Consider the following 15216-nt stretch of genomic DNA (forward strand, 5'->3'; position numbering starts at 1 on the left):
AGATGGAAAATAATCAGAACAATCAAGAAAATTTAGAAAATAAATCATGTGTTTTTGCCCTTTCTTCCATTAACACATTAACAGGGTATGTGTGTTGTCGTTTAATCAACATTTAGGAGGATCTCAAGACAATAAAAGGTATAGTGGAGGATTTTTGACCATTTTTAAAAAGACCTGCACAACCCTGTATCAGCTCCCTAGAGTGAACGCCTATAACACGTTTGTGAGAGCATGAACGAGCCCATTTCTCCTCGTGCACGCTCTTGTTCAAAAGTATCAATTTGCATCACTCATACAAGCTTACTCTCCCAAAAAATATTAACAATTTTTCCACAATGTCAGACTCACCATCGGCAAGATGATGATCCATCCGGAAAAACAACATCCTCCACTATACCTTTAATGCCAAAATAGTGCAAATGAGTACCATTGAATTTTAAGATAGCCTGCCTTTATTTTGTAATTTAAAGATGAAGGAAATAAAAATAAAAAACCTTTATCGCCTTTCATTTTTTATCGTTTACAAAAAAATATGCTGGATGGATCATATGATTCTTTATTGGATTTCATTTTATCTTCAGAAACAAAACTCCTTACTCTACCTTTTTGTAACCTGTTGGCAAGGTTACTAAAAGGCTGCAGCTGCGGGTGTTAAATAGAGCAGAAACTGCTTAGCGGATGCTACTGGCACTTAATCCCATATTATGTGAAGAAAATACACAGAAAAAGAAGTTGAGATTGTAAATTATCCAACAGCAACTTTGTTAGTGAATCTACAAACGTAGAAGAAAATCTACATATTCATTAATTTTAAAAAGTAAAAAAACCTAAAACCTGTTGTATACCCCAGAAAATCTCTGCTCCGCCTTTTCTGACCCTTCTTGTCAGACCCTTTTCCAGACGTTTGAACAAAATTGAACCTGATAACTGACCATCTGAACTAATCCTTCCCCTCTGACCCTGTAGCCCCTCACTTTTTAAGGTTTTCTCAGCATGTGGAAGATGATACTAGCATGCAGTGGTGCAGCCTCTACTTAAGAAACCTATCCCTGACAATACTATGATTGCATATTTTGGACAAATCTCTAAACTAGCTTCTATTTAAAAAAAACAAACAAATAAATAAAAAAAAAACTTGGAGAAAGCATATTTTCTTAGATTAAACTAACAGCATAGTATCTTGCATATTTTCCAATCCGTTATTAAACCTCACCACAACACAGTATCTGCTTTGGTAAGAGTTTTTAATTACATCCTTATGGACATCCCTATGTCCTAATTATACAGATGAATATGTTTTACCGCTGGATTTGATACAGTTGACCAAAATGTTATGTCACTTCTTTTACTGCACCAAGTGGATATTTGTGGTAATACGGTGTTTTTGGCATTTACTTAACTTTGCTTAATCATATTTGTTTTACTTTAACACTTTGTTTCATTTTTAGCAGGGTAGGTCATACAACAATTGTGTTAAAGTAACTAAATATGATTAAGTAAATGCCAAAAGCGGTTGCATAATTTTTTTTAGTGAGACTCATTCAGATCCTACTTGGTAGACGAACCATATCAGCTGAAATAGATGATTTGATTCCCTTGTTTTATCTCCCTTTATCTGCTTCTTTGAGTTCAATGTTAAAGAAGCTTTGGATCCTTTTTCATTTCTATAATGTTGACAGGAAGATATATATAACACTAAAAATGTATCCCTCTGAATCAATCTGCTTTAAATGTACCTTGGGGACATCATGTCCTGGATGGCCTTAAACTTTTTACATTTTAATAATTAAAAAAACAGAGGTGGTGGTCTGTGGTGCTGCTGATAACCCTTTCCTTCTTTAGCTCTTTGTCATCTTTATAAAGCAAACAGTTCCTACTTTGGGTCTTAAAATGGTGAAGTGTTTTTCACAATCTTGTTGAAATAGCCAATGCTAAGCCATTTCTCTCAAAACAAAACCTTGAGATTGCTCTTTATGCTGTTGTTACAACTTGGCTTGAATAATGCAACGCTCTTTATATAGGAACACAGCTGAGAGGCTTTGAACTGGAGCTAGTAAGAGAAAACATATCATTCTCCTTCTCTCCTCCTGTAGGGGCCCATGGAGGATTCTTTTTGAGATGATTTTAGTTGTTTTAAATGTTTTCAGCAATCTCTTTCCTCTCCGAGCTGCTTTACTCTCCTGCTTGATGCCTAAGGTCAGCTGTCAGTGTCTCCTGAATAGGTCCCAGGTCAAATGTAAGAGCTTTTATCATTACTGTTTTCATCTTATAGAATAAAATCCAAATTCGGTTCATATTTACCCCTTCACTGTCAACTTTTAAAACTCTGTCAAAAACATAACTATAAATTGGCTTATAGTACAACCTGAAATGTTCTTTTTTCATTTTTTTGTTTTTATTCTGTTTATATTGCTCTACTGATTGTTTTTGCTGTTCCTGTTATTTTTTCTTATACTTTCTTTGCAAAATCCCTTTTTTTTTTTTTTTACATTTGCAGCTTTTTTTTCTTCAGCTGCATTGCTCCTTAATTGATACTGTAGCATTACAAAAAAATACTGTGCAAATAGCAAATCATACTAGTATGTTGCTGTTGTAGCTACTGTGTACTTTGCGTGCTTTTAGAAGTCACTAAGAAATTCAAATGCTTATTAGTTGTCCTGTAATAACCCCTTGAAATAGGACGGCAGAAAATTGTAACACTCACCCAAAGCAGCCTGAATCTTCTAAAATCTAAAATTTGGGCTGAGTCTGATGGCTCTACTAATCTGTGCCCAGATTACCACAACCACTAACCAGGCTGTAACAATGTGTCCCAATGGGCTTATAAAATCATGTTTTGTTTATATTCCCATATTGTGCATGCCTGATGCCTCAGACTTTCTCACAGCAGCAGGGAACTACAACATTGAAGTTTGTTTTGACATTTGCTGCTCTTAACTAATGAAATTGCTGAGATCTCATTAGGAGAATCCAATTCATAAAATGATCGCTGCTATTTCTAATCCAAACAAGAGGCCCATCAGCTGTATCTAAGGATGGGGGAGCAGGGTGAGGTCATGCTGGAACATAGAGCAACTCTGTGAGAAAATTACACAACTTATAGGATTTAATGAAACAATCTGCTAGGCTAGAGCAGCTGGGGATGGTGAAAATGAGGCTGGACTGAGCCAGCCTTACAAAGATTGATTGTAGTAGGGTGCTATAAATGGGTCAATCTAGAACTTTTGATGAAAAGTTTTTTGAATTTGTTAAAAAAAAAATGAATGTCCTACTGATTCTTGACATGTTTGAAACGCAACCCTAATGAAAAGCTCTTTAAGGATGGAGACCCACAAAGAAACATTATCCAGTTAAATTTTCAAACATTTCGACAACAAAAAAATAAAACAAAATCTATTGTTCCAGCTGACCTGAATACATGCATGTGATGTATTTGCAAATTCAGAGCAGTTAAACAGTCTATTGGTAAAGAGTTAATAACTCTAAGATAATCTTCTAGTTTTGCAATGAAACAAGGGTTCCACTGTTGCAGCTACACTGAAGGCAGAGGTAAGTCACTAAATTTACAGTGTGTTTCCTACTCTACCTTGCAACGGTAATTAAATCTATTAAATGTTGTATTTAGCAACTTTACAAAGAAAAAACTTGGATTCATTAGCATGTATTAGTATGAAACCAAACTGTAAGCCCAATTTTGGAAATTTCTGTACCATTATATTTTTACAGCGCCCCCTATGAGCATATATCCAGAGACTGTGACAATTTTCACTACAGTTTAATTCAGTTTATTTATATAGCACCAATTCAGAACACGTCATCTCAAGACACTTTACAGAGACAATTCAACCAGATTATACAGATTGGTTCAAAGTTTTCTATCTAAGGAAAACCAGTTACCGTAATAGCATCAACTCATCAACTAGAAGGCAATCCCTCACACCAAGCATGCTTGTAGTGAAGAGGAAAACTCAGTTTTAATAGGAAGAAACCTCCAGCAGAACCATGCTCAGTGTCAGCGGCCATCTGCTGAGGCCGACTGGGGTTCGAGGAGACAAAAGCAACCTGTGTGACAACCCACCCCGTTCACCCTATGCCATGGTATAACAGTTCTGTTTGAAATACCAGCTGCCATGCCTGCAATCAGGCTTGAAGCCAGATCTGGCCCAGACCTGTCAGCTTTGTGGGATTCCTCTAAATAAATGCCTTCTGTCAACAATAGGTGGTGAGGTTGCTTGAGGACCCAGATGCAGAGACGATTGAAGCAGAGATGAGTTCTGACAGATTTAATTGAAGAACACAGGTAACAGAGGCAGCATTCCAGAAATCCAACCTAAAATGCTAAACAAACCAAAAACAATGGATGCATCAGGGGAAAACAGGCATGAGGAGCCAGGGAGAGACGAGGTGAGAAGACAACTATAGCAATGACAAGGAACCAGCACTGAGTGACTGCAGAGGTGGAGTATTTAAGGGGAACAGAACAAAGGATGGACTAATGAGCTGAATAAGGTGCAGGTGTGGGTGGAACTGGCAAGAAGGAATCCAAGGGGAAAGAAAACAAGCACAAGGGGGCAACAGAGAGTAACTAAAGAATACTTGAATATAATGGAAAATAAATCAAAGAACAAAACAGAACAACTGATAACATAAAACTGAAAACTCAGAGTCACAACAAATGGGAAGAACCATAACACCTTCAGAATTCACCTGTACATTTCAATATTAATACAATTACAACTGTTGTGTGAGGGCCTCAGCAGTTTGCTTTCTAAATGAACAACATGAAAGAAACAACAACAAAGAAACAGCTAGGGCTGAATGTAAATGCATACCATACCTTTCAGATATATGTTTTTTTTTTTAGTCAGGGTTTAACGTTTGTGGATGTAAGACGATAGAATGGTACAAATCTAAGTATCCTTTAATAATTTTGTAAATCAGTGTTTCCTTGAATGGGTTTTGTCTACAATGATGGAGAGGAAGTGTTGGAAGATGAGAAAGAAATGATTTAAGGAAACTAACGGAAGGATAAGGTTGGGAGAATATTCGGGAAATTTTTTTTTTTTTTCTGAAGGTAGAGGTTAAACTGATACTGTATTTCTTGCTTTTGGGCACTTAATCTAGATTAGATAAGCATGAGAGCTCAGCAAAATGGAGAGGGTTAAGGTTTTTTTGCTATCCGCCTTGGTGCATTGTTTGTGTTTCCTTCCTCTTTACATGTAACTAGTAGGTATGTCTACGGTTTAATATGTTTTTTTGTTTTGTTATGTCATGTCTTTCTCTCTGACCTATCAGGTCCTAGAGAACATCTCTTCACCTTACCAAACCAACACCTTATAACTCCAAATCAAAGACAATTGGTTTTACAGAGAGTATTGCTGTGTGGTGATGACAGATGCAGACATGGAGGTTTTCCTTTTCTGGAAAACCTCGTGTATAAAGAAACTGAACAAAGACGTAATAATAAGAGACAGAGAGATGACTGGATTAAAGGATTGCAAATCCCATCAGGGCGTCTCTGTCATTAAACCTCTGGACCTGCAGAAAACCCCCAGGAACTGTGACAAAACATGTTGCATCCAGAAAGTGTGTCATAAGCAAACACCCTTTTACAGATTTGAAAAGAAAATACATATATTTGATTTGCAGTGAGAATACACACTCATCATGCATAACATACTATTAATCACTGTTAATTATTTATCCGAACTGATCCAATGTTTAGAGAAAACAAACACACTTAAAAACATAGGTCAGGTGAACAATTTTGACATTTAAATTTTTAAATAGCTAAAATTAAGATCATATACATTAATATACGCTTACTAGCTCCTTTTGTAAAATGGAGCTCTACAGCAGGTCATTTATCCCTGCTGCCACCAGACTCTACAATGCAACACTACAACGGCAATAACTTGTGCAATGTATAATGTGCAATTTACCATTTGATATTCTGTGCAATAACTGTTTCTCTATTTTTGACACCCAGTGCTATAACTATTTAAATAAATATCCATCTACCGGTATATAAATACCCATGTAAACACCCTGTGCAATAACCCTGTATTATAACCCTCCTATAAAAGAAAATACTGTATATATCCCATGCACCTTTTTTCTTCCTTTGGCATATTCTTCTTCTTTGACTATTTGAGCTGATGTAACATGTACATTTCTCAACTGTGAGATCAATAAAGGCAATCAGTCATTCAATCAATCAAAACCAGTTAAGGGTTAAATGCCAGTTTGCAAGCTGCAACTTGTCCATGTACTCTTTAAAATCCTAGATAGATTCCAGCTGTCAATCATAGATGTTGGACATTTTACAGTCATTTTTACTGAAAACATAAGCATAATTGAGTATGAGGGCTATGCCTAAATACTTCAGTGTCCTGATGATATCAATAGTTGGATGATTAAAACCTGGTAGAAAATTGTGCCTTGCAAAAGGCCAATAATATCAAAACTGGTTTTAAAATAGATAACATTAAATGCCTTTAGAACTGCTTACTTAAAGCATGGACACCGACCCCAGTAAAAAGTTGAAAACTAAGCTTAAAAGTCAGGTCTGTGCCATAAAGCTCAGAAGTTTTTTATGCCTATAGGAAAAAACATATTGTCTGGCTTTGAATCTCTTAGAAAGATATACCAAAATACCAATTGGGTTTTCTAGCATATATTAAGGGTTTATAAATAAGTTGGACTTTACATGGATTAGATCTTGTCTCTTCTTATTAGTTGGGACAGAGGAAATAAATAATTGTTTACAAAATTAGTTTTTACTCATGTTTCATAGTTGTAGAAGATCTAGAAACAGGGTTTCTATACATTTACAAGTGTGTGCATATAAAAATATGATAAATATGAACAATTCAAATGTCAATGCAAAACAAAAAACTTCACACCTCTCTTTACTCTCAACTGCCATCTACTGGTCATTTATCTTTCTGATAAATACTGAAATTAAATATAGAGAAATGCTTGCAGTTTAAATTTTCAAATGACTTTTTAATGTAATTTTCTCATATATTATGTATCTATTAAATTTACAAGAGGGAAGTCAAAAGCATTTCTACCATCTTCACTGTTTATTTTTATCAATCCCACATAAAAATTCTAGATTCCTCAAACTGCTTAATCATTTTGTTTTATTTATGTCCCCATCCACTTGCAGCCTTTGCTGCTATGTTTAGGATCCCTTCATATTTAGGCAGTAAATACACAGTTTCAAATGAGTCCTGAAAGTGAAAAGCATGCAGCCTATCAGCTTTGAGGAAAGAATAGCCTAATCGTCTGAATGAAAATAACCCAAGTCCTCTTCTAATCCCTGCCTATCCCTTTTTTATCTGTGGATTCAGAGCAGGCAGAGCAGTTGGAGCTGTGAGCCTGAGAACTACCGCGATGCATCTGACGTTCCCTTAGGTCTTATTTCCTTTGATTAACTGTAGTTTAGTCTTGTAGAGTTTTAGTTGCTTGCAGATAGGAGAAAACATGAGCCGTCATTTTCTTCCTGCTTTTTGCCTGGCTTTAGTTTTTCTTCCCTTTTTAAGCACTTCATGCCCTTCACAATGCAGCTGCTTCTTCCACAAGTTAAGTGATGGATCAAAAGCAAGGTAAGTTATTTTATTTAAATTATTCTACTGCTGCTTTCCACTATTTGATCACTCTATGTAATAAGCAGTTTTCCTGGGCTTTTATTTAATCTGTTTAGCTTGTTACAGAACAATAGGTTACCACCTTTTTTCCTAAGAATGTTTATTAAATCAAAATAAAAGCTTAAAAGATGTTTGGTTTCTCAGAAAACCTCCATTTGTACAAGATTATTCTCACATTTATTCTCAGTTGGAAGATAATATCTCTTTAACTTATTTCTTTAGGAGTGTGCTATGTAACGACCCAGAGATCACTGTGATTCCCCCAAATTTCCCTTCTGACACATCAAAGCTACGTATAGAGAAGACGGCAATTACGCGCATCGCAAGCAACAACTTTCACTACCTCAACAGTCTGGAGTTTCTCTGGATGTCATTCAATTCCCTGAACTCACTTAATGCAGACAGTTTTCGGGGTCTCTACAACCTGGATGAGCTCCGGCTGGATGGAAACTCCCTCACTTCCTTCCCCTGGGAAGCTCTGATCGACATGCCGATCCTGAGGCTTCTAGACTTACACAACAACAAGATATCCTCCATCCCGGCCTCGGCCATCATGTACATTAAAAACATCACCTATCTGGATTTATCCAGCAACAGCCTCACCACACTTCCTGCTGAAGCACTGACAATGTGGCTGAGCGTGAAGCCTTCCCAAGACTCAGAGTCTTCCAAACTTATTCTGGGTAAGGATCAAGCTTTGGCACTTAGTATACTGGAAAGTTTTTTTAAGAACTGCCTTTGAGTTAGGGATTAGTCTAACAATAGTTATTACGTATCTACAGTCTTTCAAGGGGCTTGACTAATTTAAATGTAAATATTGTCTAAGCATACAACCTTTGTTTCTTTTGGTTCTGCAGGCCTTCATGATAACCCATGGCTGTGTGACTGCAGACTCTATGACCTCGTCCAGTTTCAGAAGTCCCCATCATCATCCGTGGCACTAATTGACACCAGGCTGAGGTGCGCCGATCCTGAAAGCCTGTCTGGAGTTTTCTTTACTGAAGCGGAACTGCAGAGGTGCCAGGCCCCCAGGGTTCACACGGCTGTCGCTCGCGTTCGGAGCTCTCTAGGCAACAACGTCCTGCTGCGCTGCGGAACTGTTGGTGTCCCTATTCCGGACCTGTCCTGGAGTCGTGCCGATGGCAAGAAAATGAATGGCACAGGTTAGTTCAGTCCTTTTACTTTTGTCCAAGCCTGAAAAACAGAAAAATAAATTATTATCTGATTTGTCCATTGCTTCAACTCCATGGGTGTAATTGTTGGATTTTTTTTTTTTTTTTCAGTTCAGCAAGAGCTTTCAAAGGAAGGCATCATTTGGTCAATCCTGAGTGTCCCTGCAGTCTCCTACAGAGATTCTGGGAAGTATGTGTGCAAAGCCACCAACTTTGTGGGTACTGCAGACGCCATCATCTCCTTGGTAATCACCGACTCCATTCGCTCGGAGGAAGCAGTCAGTGGCGTTTCTAAGAAAGGCAGCAGAAAGAAACCTGGCAGCATGGGAAGAGCAGCATACCAGGAAAAACTCATCGCAAGATATGTTCCGCCACCAACAAGTACTGCTGCCCAGCCTATTATTGAACCTCTTAATGGTAAAGGAGTGACTGGGAGGTATGAAATTGAGAGCTACAGTGTTTCTGATGGGATTTCTCAAGGAACGGCGAAGGGATCTTTCCCTAAGAAGTCAGGGGAGGTGGGTCAAGAAGGCTTGAGTAACTTGGTGGCTAATGCATCGTCCCTGCAGCAACTTCCTGAAAAGAGGGTGGTACGTTCAGTGAAGGTAATCGGGGACACAGATCACACTGTCTCTTTAAACTGGCGTGCCCCAACAGCGACCAACACCACTGAATTCAGTGTACTATATGCTGTTTTTGGTGAGAGAGACATGCGTCGCATTAATGTGGGTGCTGGGAAGAACCGTATCACCATTGAAGGCCTTGTTCCAAAGACAAAGTACATTGCATGCATTTGCGTCAAAGGCTTGATTCCGAAAAAGGAGCAGTGTGTAATCTTCTCAACGGACGAAGCTGCCAGCGCCAGCGGGACTCAGAAGCTCATTAATGTGGTGGTGATAACCGTGGCATGTGTGATCGCCGTGCCCCTGACTCTGATTGTGTGCTGCGGTGCGATAAAGAAACGCTTACAAAAGATGCTGGGCAGGCAGACAAAAGACATGCAGGACTCCTATGTAACGTTCGAGACTCTTGGTCCTGGAGGCAAAGCTAAAGGGATGGAAGGTGAATATCTGACCAGATTAAACCCAGATGAATCCAACAGGCTCCTCTCGGCGAGGTCTAGTGTTGACTCGGAGGCTATAGCGAGGACTGAAGGGCCACCTAATGAGTACTTCTGTTAAAACAGAAAACACACTCGGTCTCAAGAAGACGCACTTTGTTTTAAGGATGATGTTTATTGAAAAGGGGACAGGACTGATCAGAGTCTCAAGTGGACGTTTTGTTTTGAGAATTGCCTTTACAGGAACAGACTCAACAATAAACTTTGACTGGAAGCAGAAATGGAAAACAAGGTCAAATAAGTGATTTTTAACATAATATATTTATTTAAAAATATCTTTTTTTTTTATTCTGTTATGCACCAATGGAAGTGATGTTTTTATCTCTTGATGCCCTCAACTTTCAAAAACCCAGTTATCTGTTTTCTTCCTTAATGTAACTTCTGCTTTGTGTTCAAATCTAATATTATAAATCGAAAAGTTTAGAGAACCAACAGTCTCTTTAGTCTGTTTTTTATGTCAGTAAGATAATGTGCCAGATTGGCTGTTGGCTCAGTTTCCTAAACTACAATGCATTTTGTAATATGTAAACATTTGCAATATTAACTTCATGCATCTTACTGAAAATAAACATTTTTTTATATTGAATTATGTTCATAAGTTATTTCCCTGAAATCAATCAATGAATGAATAAAAGCAATGGAATGAGGTGAAAATGAAAAGGCCAATTTGAAATTCTTCTGTTAGACTGATCACATAACAAGGGGGTGAGGAGAAACAAATAAATAGTTTAGAGCTGGGAATCCAAATCCAAATAAAGGTTGTGGGTGAAGACTGTAAAAAACAAAGGATTGGTGTATAAATCACTCGGAAAAACAATGTTGTTTCTTTCATTCAATTATAAAATTAAGGGTCACTGAGAATCATACAGACTAAAATATTCCTCTCTTTGGTTTGTCACTCAGGTTCCTCAGCCAGCTGTGTAAGTCGAGACTAAAAAATATCTCAAAACAAAATTCTTCTCTCTGAGTAATGTATCTGTGGTCCAGAAGATAAATGTTTCTGGTTATGAAATTTTGTCCTCAAGGCATTTTCTCATAGAGGGTTTTAAAAGAACATTATTTTAAAAACATTGCATGCTTTGCTTTGCAATTGACTTACATGTGGTTAATACCAAATCAAAACCATTAACCTAATCTTGCTAATTGGTTAAGCTACAGTATACATGTCAACATATAAATTGGTGTTAAGTTTTTGTTGTTCTTTGCCCACAAAAGTATAGCTTAACAAAACAAAAAGCATAACAGCATCAAAAAAAGTTAAAGAATAACAATATGGCATTACAGTCTAACTCGAGAATACAAAATGTTATGGCTAATTATAAGTAAAACAATCTAAGTTAAATCAAAATGTTGAATCCGTTATTGTCAAGATATTTGGAAACTAAAAGATGACCCTAATTACTTATTAGATTAATCAAGCTGATTGAAATCTCTGCAAAATAACCTGTTTGTAAAAAGGTTCGCTGCCGCAGGTAATTTATCCCTACTGCCACAATACTCTACAATGCGGCACTGCAACGGCAATAACTTGTGCAATGTATAATAAGCAATTACTATTTGATACCCTGTGCAATAACCTGTTTTTCAATATTTGACACCCAGTAAAATAACTATATATATAAATATCCATCTATATAAATACCTATGTAAACACCCTGTGCAATAACTCTGTATAATAACCCTCATATATATATATAAAGAAGGAAGCTGTATATACTATATATATCCAATGCACCCTTTTTATTCCTTTGGCACCTTCTTCTTCTCTTTTTGACTATTTGAGCTGATGTAATGGGTACATTACTCCACTGTGAGATCAATAAAGTCAATCAATCAATCAAAACACAGTAAGGTAATGTTAAACAGGTTAACCATAGTGTATTTGTTTGTCTACCTTTCTGATTTTAAAATACTGACTCGAGTAACCTGAAAGACAGCCAGGGTTCCGATTATTGAGGTCAGATTACAGTCCTTTCCAGACATCTGTCTCTATCTCACCATAGCCCTCCCTCTCAGCACCGTTAAGCCTGACAGGCTCTGGCCCACTTAGTACAGATGGACCTCCTATTTATCATGTAAGAGCTGCTGCAATGATTGGGAACAAATAAATTGAATTAGGATGATTTTGAGGCCACAATTAAAAGAAAGATCCTTATTTGATCAACTAAGTGGTCGAGATGTTTGGAACTTGTTTATATCAGATCAGGCAATGTTTTTTTAGGCAAGTAGACCACTGCTATTAATACACCTTTCACTTGTCTCACATGTCATTTGGTGTCTTAAACATTGCGTCAAACCAGATTAAGGTAATAGGCTTTTCTCCATGCAGCCGATAGGCATGTCCTGCTCTCACCGGCCTTCTTCACATACTCATCCAGGAACATGGACGCGTTTTGCACTTGGTTAGGTATCTTCTTTGTGTTAAACATTATCAGTCCTGGATTTTCTACTTGTCTGCTGGGCTGCTCCTGCACTAATGATTATTTGGGAAGGTAGGCAATGCTTTATACTTTAAAAACATTAAACAGTTACTTATATCTAAGTTATGGCCTAATTTTGAAAGTGTAAAATTTTCCTTAGCATTTTTAATCAAAGGGGAATATCTCATATAATGAAAATATTGGCTAATTCTAGAGGATGCTGCACCTGCTTCATGACTAGGAACAACTTCTCTTGTAAAACCTTTCCTATGTATATCGTTCTAGGTCCCTACTGTGTATGGAAACCTCCATGGGACAGATCCCAGAGAATATCCCTAATGATTTTACTAAAATCCGAATCGAAAACTGCCACCTGACTGAAATACCCAGAGGTTCCTTCTCTCAAGTTCATGCCTTAGAGTTTCTCTGGCTAAATTTCAACGAGATCACCTTGATGCACATCAAAAGCCTGGAGGGACTTGCCAACCTGACTGAGCTAAGGCTACAAGGCAACAAGCTGACTTCGCTACCATGGACAGCATTTCAGAGCACGCCCAGACTTAAAATCTTGGACCTCAAGCACAATCGTCTAGATGTCTTGCCAGAGCATGCTCTAAGACACTTGCCAGCACTGACCTATTTAGATTTATCCTTCAATCAGCTTAGAATCGTATCAAAAGAAGTGTTCACAAATTGGCCTCTTTACCAAACCGCAGAGAAAGCGTGGGGGAAAGAAGGAATGGTTTCTAACGTGGTTTTGGCACTACATGACAATCCCTGGTCATGTGACTGCCGACTTAAAGGTTTTGTTGAATTCATCCGCGAGGTCAGCCCACCTATCATCCTCATGAACTCATACTTGAAGTGCTTAGGCCCAGCCTCCAAAGCAGAAAAGTATTTCCATGAGATCCAGCTAAAAACCTGCATGGAGCCGGTGGCTTCTGTCACAGAGTATAACATTTCTTTATCTCTGGGAGCAAATGCAACTCTGACGTGCCTTGTCCAAGCCAGACCTCTACCAAGCATTCAGTGGATGTACCCTCTGAAGATTATCAGAGGATTTTCTTGTAAGTTTTGAATGTCATTTACTGCAAAACTGAAGATCTTTTTTATATATGTCATGAAATATATGCTGGTCTTTTAAAAAATAGGACGTTTTTACTGTCCACTTTCATATTGCTCACTGGAGGTAGATCAAACCACCGGGGCATGTCATTTGCAAAAAACCCATTGGGATGAAGAAATCTACTGTTAAATTAAACCACGAGAAAATCTGAATTCATATAAGTTTTAGGTTCTTGTTTTTACTACCGGTATGTTGTTCTATCTTAGAGAAAACGGACTATAGTCGAGCAAAGTAAAGAGCATTGGCGTACAGTAAAGTTGCTCTAAATTAGGAACAGAGGTGTCAAAAGTATTCATGTTTATTACCCATGTAGAGTCAACTTTCTCCATTAAAAGTGTAAAAGTAACATTTTTAATTTTAATTTTTAAAACTACTCAAAGTAAAAAAGTAATGCAGGAAAAGGTGCCATGGACAGATGCTTTACTGCACTGCCTATTAATGGAACATCTTTCTACAATCGTGAATGATAATTTCCATATACTTCATTGCCTTAATTTTATAACTAATGGCAACAATGTCAAATTTAACTACCTATTTTGGTATGTGGCGAACCAGATGTTGGTGCAGTACTAATTCCCAGCACAAATAAATTCACTGTGTGGCTGAAACAAATGATTTTGTTGGTTTAATTTTTTTGAACTACCAACAGACCATATTGAAAATGAGCTTAAATGAAACAAAACTGTTTTTGAAAATGTAAGAAGTAGAATGTAGAGATAATTGCAAAAAAAAATGTTAGTAGAATTAAAAAGTAATTTTTTAAAATAGTACTCCAGTAAAGTATAGATAGCCAAAATTTCTACTTAAGTAAAGTTTAAAGTATTTGTACTTTGTTACTTGACACCTGTGATTATGAGATACGTACATACTACAATAGATTTTCTGAAAATATTGTGTTTTATGTTTTCTTTTTCTTGTATCCTTGAAGCTACCCAGACTCAGATAGACGAGGAGACCATCACATCCCAGCTGGTGATCCCATCTGTACACCTAGCAGATCGTGGAATCTACACTTGCATGGCCAACAATTTTATTGGGAACTCCTCTGTCAGTATCTCACTCAACATTGATTCCTCCAACTCTGCTGCCCCTCTTCCACCCCCTGTACCCATACTGTCATCTGATGATAGTCCCCACATTGACATCCGGATTGCCAAGCAAACCATTTATGGCATTACCCTGGAGTGGTATGCTGTGACGGACAATCCTGCAGACATGTGGTTCACCATCCACTTTGGTAAGTATTCTTCCCCCAAGAAAGAAATGATCTTTATTGGCCCTGGCATAAACACCTACTCAGTCAGCGACCTGCTCCCTGCCACCAAATATGAGGTGTGCGTCACCCTGAAGAACCACCCACCCAGAGAGGGTCAGTGCATAATTTTTGTAACAGGAAGTGACATTAGTGAGATGGAGCAGAGGGAAAGACTTATCCACATTATTGTCATTGTCTGTGCCATGGTTTTGGCAGTGCCTGCAGGCATGTATGTATGCACTACAGAGACAAGGTTCGGCTGTATGGACCACTGTATGGATTTCTGGAAGAAGCGCAGTAGACGTGGCGAGAACGCAGAGGGCCTGGAAAGGCAGAACACCTTCGACAGCATGCAGGCAGCCAGTGACGAAGCCCTATGTAGGGATTCAGAAAAACCAACAAAAAGGAGAAAATCTGAAGACAAGAGCAAAGGTGGAAGTGCTGCTCACTTATACTAACATCAAAGTT

The 15216-nt window shown here is 37.9% G+C and overlaps 2 protein-coding genes across 2 annotated transcripts; both read left to right on the forward strand.

The window, feature by feature from the left end:
* Window positions 1-7394: 7394 nt before the first annotated feature.
* On the forward strand, window positions 7395-10451 carry lrit1 (leucine-rich repeat, immunoglobulin-like and transmembrane domains 1). The gene is made up of 4 exons (XM_015383097.1): window positions 7395-7613; window positions 7878-8338; window positions 8513-8818; window positions 8939-10451. Exons 1-4 carry the CDS (start codon window positions 7492-7494, stop codon window positions 10006-10008), a joined length of 1959 nt encoding a protein of 652 aa, XP_015238583.1. The 5' UTR covers window positions 7395-7491; the 3' UTR covers window positions 10009-10451.
* A 1878-nt stretch (window positions 10452-12329) lies between these two features.
* Window positions 12330-15206, forward strand: lrit2 (leucine-rich repeat, immunoglobulin-like and transmembrane domains 2). Its single transcript, XM_015383098.1, has 3 exons — window positions 12330-12439; window positions 12653-13434; window positions 14422-15206. The coding sequence occupies exons 1-3, from the start codon at window positions 12330-12332 to the stop codon at window positions 15204-15206; spliced, it is 1677 nt and encodes a 558-aa protein (XP_015238584.1).
* Window positions 15207-15216: the final 10 nt, after the last annotated feature.

The sequence above is a fragment of the Cyprinodon variegatus genome, unplaced genomic scaffold (assembly GCF_000732505.1).
Source record: "Cyprinodon variegatus isolate N-32 unplaced genomic scaffold, C_variegatus-1.0 Scaffold276, whole genome shotgun sequence".
In the NCBI taxonomy this organism is placed as follows: Eukaryota; Metazoa; Chordata; class Actinopteri; order Cyprinodontiformes; family Cyprinodontidae; genus Cyprinodon; species Cyprinodon variegatus.